This window comes from Mus caroli, unplaced genomic scaffold, assembly GCF_978045245.1.
Source record: "Mus caroli unplaced genomic scaffold, Mus_caroli_1 scaffold_4, whole genome shotgun sequence".
NCBI classification, from domain to species: domain Eukaryota; kingdom Metazoa; phylum Chordata; class Mammalia; order Rodentia; family Muridae; genus Mus; species Mus caroli.
Genome location: NW_028227259.1, coordinates 141,708,236 through 141,721,228, shown reverse-complemented (window position 1 = coordinate 141,721,228; position 12,993 = coordinate 141,708,236). Strand labels below are relative to the sequence as shown.

Here is a 12,993-nt window from a genome sequence, read left to right as displayed (position 1 = left end):
TGCCACCTCTGCCCGGCACAGTACACAATCTTAGTGGATAACCCAGCCTCTAGCCCAGTGGTTCTCAACTTCAGGGTCTTGATTCCAAAAGACCACGGGAAAATGCTCTTATTTACATTATGATTCATAACAGTAGCGAAATTACACTTAAGAAGTAGCAATGAGCTGGGCATGGTGGCGCACGCCTTTCATCCCGACACTTGGACAAAGCAGAGGCAGGCGGATTTCTGAGTTCCAGGCCAGCCTGGTCTACAGAGTGAGTTCCAGGACAGCCAGGGCTACACAGAGAAACCCTGTCTGGAAAAAACAAAAACAAACAAACAAAAAAAGTAGCTCAGTGGTAGAACAATTACCCCAGTGAGGGGCTGGGGGTGTGACTCAAGAGTGCTTGCGTAGCTTGTGCAAGACCCCAAATTCAATCCGTAACACCACACACACACACACACACACAGAATATTGGTGCCAGACTTAGAGATGGAAAGACATGTTGGGTGGGTAGTTAGTTAAAGAAAAGTGAATTGTGGTAGAATGAACAGACATGGACCATAGAATTCAGCGGTGCAAAGGGTGAAAACCAAGCTTTGGTTGAGAACTTTGATTTCCATTGTAAAGCCCAGATACATATATATGTGCGTATGTGTGGGTGTGCATGAATCTGCTGTGACACACATGAGGTCAGAGGACAACCTGCAGGAGTGGGCATCCCTGAATTATGTATGTATTTATGTATGTATGTATACACATGCTGAATGTATATATATACACACATACACGTTAAGTATACACACACACACACTTCTTTATTTCCTTTTCATCAGTGGTGGGGATTGAACCCAGGGCTTTAGGTACACTAGATGAGGACTTTACCACTGAGATATGTCCCCAGTATTTGGTTGGTTGGTTGATTGGTTTTCAGTTTTCCTGAGACAAGGTGTCTGTGTATGTAGCCAAGGTTGCCCCTCCATCCACAGGAATCCCTGCTTCAGTTGTCGTTTTTCTTGGAATTATGGGTACAAACCTCCATGAATCCAGCTTGTAAAACAGGATTGTAAATATCCGGGAAAGGCACACACAGCATGAGTCATGGATTGCTCGTTACAAACTTTATTTTTTTTTTATGAGTGGGTTTTTTTTTTTGTGATAGTGGTGATGTGTTTTGAGTGGTTGGTTATTGTTTGTTTGTTTGTTTGTTTGCTTGCTTTATTGTTGGCTATTTTAGTTTCTTGCGACCTGGTTTTGTAATGTATCCCTGACTGGCTTGAACTAATGGCAGTCCTCTTGGCTACAGCCTTGTCAGTGCTGCCGTTACAGGTGTGCCCTGTCATGCATTGAAAACTGTTTATTATAAATAATGGGGTATAATGGACTTTCAAGTTCACTTTCTTACAGCAGCCAAGTTCTTCAATCCACTAAGTATAACCCTTGTCATATTTAAACTTTGGGTGTGTGATCCTGGGCCATAGGGAAGTTCCTGTCTCCACTTCTGGTCTCGACATCAGCAGGGTTACAGGCACACACCCCCATGCGCTCCGTTTAAGATTTTATGTGGATCCTGGGGAACAAACTCAGGACTTCGCATGCTGTGTCAACTAAGCCATGCTCGCAGCCCCATAAACAGCTAATATTCTCATAGCGCAAGAGAATTCCTCGATGCAGGTTGTGTTGCTGAGTAATTGTTCTGTGGGTGGATAATCCACAGTCTGTTCTTTTGTCACTTCTTACCTGAAAGACATCTGGCTTTTCCAACTGTGGGCTATTCAGTACAGAACTACCATGGTCATCTCTATCACCCCCGGTTACATTTTTCTTTACATGTCTAAGGTTTTGCTGTTGTCTTGTGGTCCTGGGGCTTGGACACAGGGCCTCCAGAATGCTTTGATACAGCCTCAGCCTTGTATAGTTTTTCTGTTGTTGGTTTGGTTTGGTTTTGAGACAGGGCCTTATTGCATAGCCCAGGCTAGCCTGCCACTTGCAATCCTCCTGTCCGGATGCTGGTATTACAGGAATGTACTGTAAAATCTTTTAAATGTTCAGAAGTGCTCTTCTTGGGTCATTTAGTGGGAACTATAGAAGTATTTTTTAGAATGATACCTTGATAACTTCTCCTGAGGAGACACACACAAATGTCCATTCACCCACAGACCAAACAATTCTACCAAAGTCCAACCTGAAGAACCAATGAATTTCTTAGGGTTTCTTGAAGACCAAGGATGACTCAAAGGCAGCTATAACACTGGAAGGGCCACCTTGCATGGGTACTAAATCATGAAGCTGCATCCTTGGAGCACCCTGTGGGACTTGTGGATATATATATATATATATATATATATATATATATATATATATATATGTGTGTGTGTGTGTGTGTGTGTGTGTGTGTAGTGTGTATGTATATGTATGTGTACATATGTATAGAGAGAGAGAGAAAGGGAGAGGGACACACAGACAGACAAAGAACATGTGTACTGAGGCAAGGACTAAAAGCTAGTTTTACCAAGATCCACCCCCCTATGAATTTTGTTAGTTTCAGGAACTTTCTGAGCCTTGTATGTTTCCTGAGTCTTCAAAAGCCTCCTTCTAACATTGTTCAATTTGGAGGGAAAAGTCTCAAAATAAATGCCTGAACCATTTCACATTTCCAGAAACCTAAGAAGTGAGATCCTGATTTTCTTTGCATTTTTATTTGTACTTGATATTGTCAAGATTCTTCTTTCATTCATTCTTTTTTTTTTTTAAAGCAGAGACTCAAACTCACTGTGTGTTTGAGAATGACCTTGAACTTCTCATCCCTCTGCCTACACCAACTGAGTGCTGGGATTACAGGTACCCAGGCTTCTGGTTTATGCCTTGCTAGGGGTAGAATCCAGGGTTTTCTGTGCACTAGGGAAGCACTCTACCAACAGAGTCACATCCCCGGCTCCTCACATTACTGTCATTTTATATGTGCATTTCCCTAATGGCTAATCATATTGAACATTTTGTGAGGTACTTATATCATTCTTTGCCCATGCTGAAATGTCCAGGATGTCTGTCCATTTCGTAATTGAGTTGTTTCTTCTTTCTTTCTTTCTTTCTTTCTTTCTTTCTTTCTTTCTTTCTTTCTTTCTTTCTTCCTCTTCCTTCCTTCCTTCCTTCCTTCCTTCCTTCCTTCCTTCCTTCTTCCCTTCCTTCCTTCCTTCCTCCCTCCCTCCCTCCCTTCCTTCCTTCCTTCCTTCCTTCCTTCCTTCCTTCCTTCCTTCCTTCCTTCCTTTCTTCTATTCTTTTCTTTCTTTTTCTGGACTGGGTTTCTTTGGGTAGCCCTGCCTGTCCTGAAACTCACTCTGTAGATCAGGCTGGAACTCAGAGACCTGCCTGCCTCTGCCTCTGGAGTGCTGGCATTACAGTTGTGCATCACTGCCACTAGCAGGGTTGTTTATTTTCTGTCTTTGCTCATTGAGATGTGTGTGTGTGTGTGTGTGTGTGTGTGTGTGTGTGAGTGTGTTTGCTTTTATGAAACATGTTCCTGTTACCTAAGCCTCCAGACTTCAGAGATCTGGGTTTTGCAGGCACCATGGCAATTGGATTCAAACTCTTCAGTTCCCAGTTTTTACATAGTCTAGATACAAATCTTTTATTAAATATATGATGAAAAGAAAATATATTCTCCCATACCATGCTTCTTTTACCATCTCCTCCTTTATAATTTGTGTTATTATCATCATCATCATCATTATTATTATGTGTGCACGTGTGAATGGTGTATGTTGGGTGAGAGCATACCTGTGCCAGCCACATCACCGTTTGGAGGTCAGAGGACTACTGTGGTGTTGGGTCTCTTCCGTGTCTACGTAGGTCCTGTGGTTCATCAGGCTCAGGTCGTTAGGCTTGGATAGAATGCACTCTCCAGCCCTTCTCTCTATAGACAGGTCTCAGACCTAAGCTGGCCTCAGACTCGCTCTATAGCCCAGGATGGGACTGAGCCCCTGCCCTCTACCTCCTGCATGCCTAGACCAAGCGTGTACCACCACGCCCAGCTCTGTGCGTCCTGTTTCCATATCATTTTTGGTCGTTGATAAAAGTTTTCTTTTTGAGACAGGGTCTCACATCGCAGTCTGGAGCGCTCTAGCTTAACCTGGCCTCAAGGCCATGCCAACCCTCCTGCCGCAGTCTCCTGAGTGCTTGTATTACAGGGTGAGTCCTCGTGCCCAGCTTGAAAGGCTTCTAAATTTTATTTTTAAATTTATTTATTTTGAGTGTGTTTGGTGAGTGCATGAGCATGGACATACACTCATAGGAAACCTTGTGGGAGTAGACTTTTTTCTTCTATTATGGTGGGTCCTAGGGCCCCCACCTCAGATTCTTAGGCTTCACAGTGGGTAGCTTTACCTTAGACCCTCCACCCTTGAAATTTTGATGAACAACAGTTTATCTTTCTTTCCCACCCCACCTCGACCCTGTCTCTGGACTCGATGCCTGACGAGCCTCTTGAAGAATTCCCTTGCATTTTCTCCATTTGTTTTATAGTTAACAGTTTCCTATTCAGAGCCACTGGCCACACCATGGTCTTAAGGCCCTTTTCCCCCCTTGGGTCTGTTTCAGAAGCACTCGATACACAGTCTTTTTGCATTGTGCTATGTTTGCACTTCTGTCAAGACAATGAGTTGGCCAGAGCTATAACTCAAATGGTAGCAAGTACACGGCATGAATCAGCTATGCTGGCCCACACCTGTAATTCCCACACTTGGCAGCGGGAGGCAGTTGAGCCAACCTTCAAGGGCACGCTCATTGAGTTTGATGCCAGCCTGGCTGTGAGGCCCTTTCTCCAATGGCTTGGTGTACTTGAGTGTTTCCGAGTTCTATATTTTATTGATTTTTGTATATATACACCTGCCAACAGCACACTTTTTTTTTTTTTTTTTTTTTTTGGTTTTTCGAGACAGGGTTTCTCTGTGTAGCCCTGGCTGTCCTGGAACTCACTTTGTAGACCAGGCTGGCCTCGAACTCAGAAATCCGCCTGCCTCTGCCTCCCGAGTGCTGGGATTAAAGGCGTGCACCACCACGCCCGGCTTTTTTTGGTTTTTCGAGACAGGGTTTCTCTGTGTAGCCCTGGCTGTCCTGGAACTCACTTTGTAGACCAGGCTGGCCTCGAACTCAGAAATCCGCCTGCCTCTGCCTCCTGAATGCTGGGATTAAAGGCGTGCGCCACCATGCCCGGCTAACAGCACACTTTTCTTAATGACGGTATTTGCATGGTAAGTCTTAAGGGGCTGGCAAGATGGATCAGTGTGTGAGCTGTGAAGTCCTTGCTGTGTGAGCCTTTGCTCCTCAGAACCAACATAAAGGTTGAGGAATCGACTTCACAACGTGTATGGTCCCTGCACTGCATACACACAATAGCCATAGCTTTAAAAGTAAATATATATTTTTAAATTTTTATATATGTGCCTGTGTGTGTGTGGGCACACACACAGGCCAGAGGAGGATGTCAGGTCTCCTGAAGCTGGACTTAACCTTCAACATGGGTACCGGGAACAAACTCGAGTCCTCTTCAAAAGAGTCGTCTTGAAGAGCAGCAAGTGCTCTTAATTGCTAAGACAATTGAGTCCAACAACGTTACAAAATCATTTTATTCAGTCTATTTATTTGCCATAAGTTTTAGGATAAGTTTATTAAAATGGTGCAGTCGTGCACACCTAAAACATTAGCACTGGGGAGGCCAAGGCAGGAGCATGAGTTCTAGGCTAGCCTGAGCTACATAGTTAAACCCTATCCTCCCCACCAAAAAAAAAAAAATTTTTTTTTTGGTTTATATGTGCAACTCTTCCTGAGACTCCTCTAAATGTTCATTAACTATATAGATCAACTCGGAGTAAATTGAGGTCTAGCATGTCAAACTTTCCATTTTAACCTAAATCCCAGAAGTTAGGGATGTAGCTCAGTTGAGTGAGTGCCTGCGGTTATAACCCTGGCACTCACAAAGTGGAGGCAGGGGGATCAGAAGTTAAAGGTTGGCTATATAGCAGAGTGCACACTTCCCTTTCCAGCCTTCAGATTCAGCCTAGGTAAGTGGCCTGGAGATGTATCTAGGACGAAGCCCCAAAGCAGGCTTCACGCCTTTCTTCAGGGCTTTACCAATGCGGGCAGAGATCCAGATCCCCCCTAACTTTCAGGGGCTAGGAACCCAAGCACTGCAGTTCCTGTCCCTTCCGCCAGGGAGCGGCTGGTCATGGCTTGCCGGTCGCGGGAAGCAGCTCGAGTGCGGCGAGAGAAGACAGTTAAGAGGTGTGGCGGGAAGCTGCCAACACTTGGCATCTCATGTGGGTCCCTCGCAGAGGGAGGAGCCCATGGTGGACACGATCCCTTCGATTTCTCGGCTTCCGGGGCTGTCAGGACGTCGGGCGGGAGGTCAGCTGTCAACTCCACTGCTCATAAGTGAGATGGACGTGGACTACAGGCTTCCGGCCCCTGCGATCCCAGCTCCAATGCTGACCCGGGGTCGCTGCCCGAACCCCCTTTCCCAGCCCTGCTTCCCGCCTCCATCCTCGAGTCCCGCCCTGCCCGGGGAGGGGAGAACTGGGCGATCCACGCCACGCCCCTCTTGGGCCCGCCTCTGTCAATTAGCCCCGCCTCCGCTAGCTAGTCCCGCCCTTCGAAGCGCTCACTAGAACCCTGCGAACCCGTGAGTCTCGCGAGCCTTAAATCTCCTTGCGCACGCGCACGGGGAAAGGAGGCGGAGAGAACGGAAGCCTAGAAGGCCATAAGCTTATCGGTTCCGGCTTGGAGCGGGGACGCGCGTGCGCAGTGCGTAGCCCTTGCTGGCGAGCCTGCCCGGCGTTCCTCTTCCGATCCCTTCTCCGTTCTTCTTCTGCGTATCGAGGGCAGCGGCGTCCACTTGGATCGGTCGGCAAGGCTCACGCGAGTGAAGGGCACTGTGGAAGGAAGAAGGTAGGCGTGGACACGCCGGGAATGGGAACCACGTGATGAATGAATTAAAAACTGGGAGTGGAGAAAGCGGAAGTGGAAGGTCTTGAGACACTGGGAAGGAAGAGGGCGTTGAGGGCGCCCCCTTCTGGTTGCATCCTTAGAAAGCCGGGCAAGAAAGGATTCTCCTGACCTCCCTGAATCTCGTTCCTTCTCCATGCCAGGACTCAGAGCATGGCAGAAAACAGGGAACCCCGCTGTGCCATCGAGGCTGAGCTGGACCCCGTGGAGTACACCCTTCGGAAGCGACTTCCCCACCGCTTGCCCCGGAGGCCCAACGACATTTATGTCAACATGAAGACTGACTTTAAGGCCCAGCTAGCTCGCTGCCAAAAGCTCCTGGACGGAGGCACTAGGGGGCAGAACGCATGCACTGAAATCTACATTCATGGCTTGGGCCTGGCCATCAACCGGGCCATCAACATCGCCCTGCAGCTGCAGGCGGGCAGCTTTGGGTCCCTACAGGTGGCCGCCAATACCTCCACCGTGGAGCTGGTGGACGAGTTGGAGCCAGAGACTGACTCTCGGGAGCCCCTGACGAGGGTCAGGAACAACTCAGCCATCCACATCCGAGTCTTCAGGGTCACGCCCAAGTAACTGAAGGGAGGCTGACTTGCACACGCATCCATGTGGCCGAGGTTTCTTAGTGCTTCATAGTGGCTCTTGTTCTGAGTTCTGTCCTGAGCCTCTTGTTACCGTGTTACTTCAGCCTAGAGGACTGAGAATGGAGAGCCCGAGAAGTGAATCTTCCTTGTCCTGTATAATAAATTATTAAGTTGTGTTGGTGCCGGGCTTCGAATGGCCTCTTTTTCCTAGTGTAATTCTGTGTGTACTTGAATAGGAAAATGGTAGGAAAGTGCAAGTATACAGGCCACAGGAAGGCAACTCACATTGGACCACAGTATGACGGGAATCTAATTGGTTGAGTGTAACACGGAAGCTTAATTGTTAAAGTGTGCTCTCAGGAAGATGAGAGAGTAGACTCATCGACTGAGCTAGCTACAGCTGGGATGTATCAGGCTCTCATGGTTCCCAGGCTTGGGAAAAGAGAAGGTTTAAAGGTGAAAGAAGTTCTTTGTGGATATAACTCAGGGAAGGAATTGTGACTAGTGAGCGTTACCTAGTTGCCTAGCATAGGATTAGGCCTGAGGTTCAATCCCTAGTAACCACAAGAATTATGACGGGGGAGGGATGGGGAGATGGCTCAATAGGCAAGGCACTTGTCAAATAATCATGAATATTTGAATCAGCAGAACTCACTTTCTGCTGGGCATTGCAGCACTTGAATCTAATTCCCATGCTTCTACAGTGTATCAGAGATGGGCGAATCCTCTCTAGCTTGTGGGCTAGCTGCTACGGCATAAACATCAGCAGCAAGAAACCCTGGCTCGAAGTGGAAGGTGTCTTACACGTAAACTGTAGCACACGTACTGGTACTCACAAATGCACAAGCAAAACTGACGGTTTGTTTGCTGGTGGTCAAACCTAGGGCCTTTCTACCCATAGTAAGTCTACTGTTGCTGAGCCACACCCCCAGCTCTTCAGTGGTGGATTCTAAGTAGCCCTTCTACACCTAAGCCCCTAGGTCTTGAACTGACAGTTTTGACTGCTACACTTGATTCCTGTGCCTGAAGAGCTCATGTGTTTCTGAGCATCTGTAGTCTAGAGTCTGAGATCAACCTAGTTCAGCTGTTTAAATCTTTCTTGCCAGCTTGCTTAGATGTAAAATCACCCAGTAGCCACTCCTCTGGGCATGTGTTTAGCTGAGGTAGGGAGAACCTGCTCTTTATGTGGATGGCACCATTCCATCCATTGGCTCAGGGCCCAAACTAAATACCGAAAAGAAATTGGAGGGGCTACCAAGGTGGCTCAAGGGGTAAAGGCAAGCCTGACCGCCTGAGTTTAATCCCCAGAGCCCACATGATGGGAGAAAACCAAGGTCTGAAAGCTTTCTCCTGAGACGTGTTGATTGACTTTAGGAGCTACACAGTGGCTCACAGGTTTGTTTCTGAAAAGCCAACTGACCTGGGTGTGATCACATGCAGATATTATCTTGACACTTAAGCTGAAGCAGGAGAGTTTGAGACCAGCCTGGGCTACTCTTGTTTCAAAAGCAAACCTGCAGAGTGAAGAGATGCTTACAGTCTTGGAGAAAAATCTTTGCCACCCACACATCTGACAGGAGATTAATGCCTAGAATTACAAAGATCGCCCCAGATCACCAGGAGATAAATCCTTAAAGGACTAATAAACTGAATAGAAGGTACATAAAGGAGGGACTGGAGAGATGGGTTCAGTGGTCAAAAACACCAGCTGCTTTTCCAGACGACTGGTTCAATTCCCAGAACTCTCATGGCTCCTCCAGTGACAGGGGATTCAACACCCTCCTCTGACCTCCCTGGGCATGGGCATGCCCACAATGCACAGATATACTTGCAAACAAAAATCACATACAAATATTTTTTTTTTCCAACACAGGGTTTCTCTGTGTAGTCTTGGCTGTCTTGAAACTCACCATGTAAGACCAGGCTGGCCTCGAACCCATAGAGATCTGTCTGCCTCAGGAGATATACATCACCACTATCTGGCCTATAAATAATTTAAAAAGAAAGGAAGGAAGGATGGAAGGAAGAAAAGAGGAAAGAAAGAAGGAGAAAAGGCTCAAAGGAATAAATAGTTTGGTCAATAAATATTTGGAAAAAAATCAACACGCTTAGCTATCAGGAAATGCTAATTAAAAATGCATTACATCCTAGTCAGGATGGCTGTCAAGCAAACAAACTTAAATGCTGGTTAGGATGTAGAGGGAAAGAGGACTCCTGAAACATGGTTGGTGGGAGAGTGAACTGGCACAGCCACTATGTGAATCAGTATGGAGAGTTCTCCAAAAGCTAAAGGTGGAACTACCTTGTGACCTGGCCAAATACCCACAAGGCTGTAATCAGTATGCACCAAGGATTCCCACCCATCCATGTCTACCACTGCACTACACACAGTAGCCAAGACACAACACCAGCATAGGTGTCTAGCCGCAAGTGAGTGGATAAAGAAAATGTGGTCTAGGGCAGGTGAGACAGCAAAGGCTCTCGCCTCCAAGCTTATCCTGATGGCCAGGACTCACACTGAGAGGTACAGAACCAACTCCTACAACTGGTCCTCTTTGAGCAGAGGATATGAGTCCACACCTAAACACACACACACACTGAGATTTAAACATGCGATAGCGAACCTTATGAAGGAGGAGACTATGACTCATATACATAATGGGATTTTCTTCGACTTTAAAGAAAAATGAAGTTATAACATTTGCAGGAATATGGAGGGAGCAAGAGATCAGAAAGTGGAAAAAGGCAGACTCAGGAAAAAAAAAAAAGCATGTGCTTTCCCTTGTATATAGAGTGCAGATATGTTTATTTATTATTGTGTGTGTGTACATATGTTTGTACACAGAGGTTGATGTCCTGTGTCCTCCTCAATCACTCCTTATCATATTTTTGAGACAGGGTCTCTCACTGAACCAATCGTTTGTCTTTCTGTTGAGCCGGCCATCAAACTTCAGGGATCCCCCTGTCTCTTCTCCCTCAGCCCTCCTGTGGGTGGCAGGCCGCCATATGCAGCCTTTTGCATGACTGTGAGGAAGGTTACAGGGGAATGAAAGGAGAGGATATCTATATGTATGCATATACACATATATAATAAATGAAAGACTATGCACATGAAGCTATTTGGTGAGGAAGAGGGAGTCAGCAAGAAGAGAGAGCGCATTAGGGAGGGCATTGGGGGAGGGTAGATGGGAAGATAGCATAGTGCTATGTATGTATAAAACCATCACCATAGAGGGCTGGGGAGGGGGCACAGTGCTGGAGTTCTGGTCTACCACACGCAAAGCCCTGGGTTCTATTCCTAGCATCTCATGAATCGAACATTATATTATATTATAAGCCCGTAATATTAACCCTTGGAATGTGGGAGCAGGCGATCAGGCCCTAAAGCATATCCTGGGTTTCATGGCGAGTTTAAGGCCAGGCTGGGATAAATGAGAGCCTGTCTCAGTATCTATTGATAAACTATAAGGAAAATGTCACAATGAAGCCAATCTCTTTGTATGCAAACAACAACAACAGCAAAGAAGTGGAGATGTGCTGGAGAGATGGCCCAGTGATTAGCAGCGAGTACTGTTTTTGCAGATGACTCAAGTCGAGTGGCTCACAACTGTCTGTGACTCCAGTTCCCAAGAGTCTGAGGTCCTCTCACACCTCCATAGAATTTGCACCCACTCACATACACCTGGACACAAACAAACACACACATAATTTAAAACAAATCCAATCTTCAAGAATAAATCTATCTTCCAGCTATGGCAATTCGGACTCTTCCTCCCTCCACTCAGGAGGCAGAAGCAGGTAGATCTCTGTGAGTTGGAGACCAGCCTGCTCTTCATAGAATGTTCTAGCCCAGCCGTGACTACATAGTGAGACCCTGTTCAAGCAAACCTATACAAGTGTTGTTTTCTTAGCATTATTCCCTAGGCAACACAGCGCATGGATTAGCTACACAATATTCTGTATTTTTAGACGTCTAGAGATGAGAGAGTCGCCACGGGTTCCAGGAAGCCCCTGTATGGGCTCATTTGCTTATGCACATACGGATTTATGGGGGGTTGTGTGAATATGGGCAGCATGTACACACATTTGAATATATGCAGGCACACATCAGTGTGGAGGCCCAAGGTTGACACTGGACAGCTTCGTTAGTTGCTCTCCATTGTATTTATTGAGGTTTTGTTCTTCACTCAGAGCTTGCTAATTCCAGCTAGTAAAGATAGCCAGCTGCCTGTCTCTGCCTCCTGAACGCTGGGATTACCAGCGGGCAACTATACCTGCCTGACATTTATATGTGGGCTCTGAAGCACCAGACTCCAGTCCTCATGCTCACACAGCAAGGGTCCATCTACTGTGTCATCTTCCCAGCCTGTTTGGTTGCTTGGTTGGTTTAAGGTCCTGTAATGTAGCCCTGGCTGGCCTAGAATTTACTATGTTAGCTCAGGCTAAGCCCAGACTTGTGAGCTATCCTCACACGTCTGCCTCCCAAGTTCTAGAGGTATATATTAGGTGTAAACTACCATATCTGAATTAAATTAATTAGTTAGTTAATTACTTATAGTTTTAATTGAGGCAGGGTCTTGCTGGTAGATCAGGCTGGCTTCATATCAAGACCCTCTTGCCTTAGTGATGTGGGTACTGGGACTGCAAATACAAGCTTGCACCTGCACAGTTCTATATCAGGGACTTGAGTATCCTGTGTTTGTGATTCTTGGGGCGGGGTGGGGTCTCCACATCCATCCCCCCCCTTGGAGATATGTAATTCAGGGTGGCCTGAAACTCATGATGTAGTTCAGGCTATGGATTTTATCTTTTACAAATGTTTGAGGTCACAAGTAAGAGTCAGGAAGGGAATTTTACTCCAATATCGTGGCGTGGCACTGAAAACTAGTTCCTAGTTGGCCAAAATCCCTTCCCATGGCTTCGGCACGACATAGCTCACTATGTAGCTGGGAGAGTGTACACATACTGAATTTCTTTTTTCTTTTCTTTTCTTTTCTTTTTTAATGGTTTTTTGAGACAGGGTTTTTCTGTGTAGCCCTGGCTGTCCTGGAACTCACTCTGTAGACCAGGCTGGCCTCGAACTCAGAAATCTGCTTGCCTCTGCCTCCCAAGTGCTGGGATTAAAGGCGTGTGCCACCATGCCCAGCTCCAGACTGCATTTCTTATGAACAGATGAGATATGTAAGAGATGTAGGCTGCCATGATGTGTACCTGAGGGAACAGAAAGATTAAATTCTTTGTGGGGACCAACATGCTTTAACCTTTGACTTGGGTACTGAAGTATGAAGAGGAGTTTGATGGGCAGAAGAAAGGAAAGAGGACCTCCTCTTTGATGGGCAGAGGTATCAAGAGAGGGATATATGAACAGGCACATTGTGGGCCAAGAGGGACACAGAGTGACTGTGGAGACTAAGGAAACAAGGCTGAT

General features: G+C 46.4%; 1 protein-coding gene across 1 annotated transcript; it reads left to right on the top strand.

Annotated features, from left to right (window-relative positions):
• Positions 1-6,712: 6,712 nt before the first annotated feature.
• Positions 6,713-7,746, top strand: Pop7 (POP7 ribonuclease P/MRP subunit). The gene is made up of 2 exons (XM_021163522.3): positions 6,713-6,924; positions 7,125-7,746. Exon 2 carries the CDS (start codon positions 7,135-7,137, stop codon positions 7,555-7,557), a length of 423 nt encoding a protein of 140 aa, XP_021019181.1. The 5' UTR covers positions 6,713-6,924; positions 7,125-7,134; the 3' UTR covers positions 7,558-7,746.
• Positions 7,747-12,993: the final 5,247 nt, after the last annotated feature.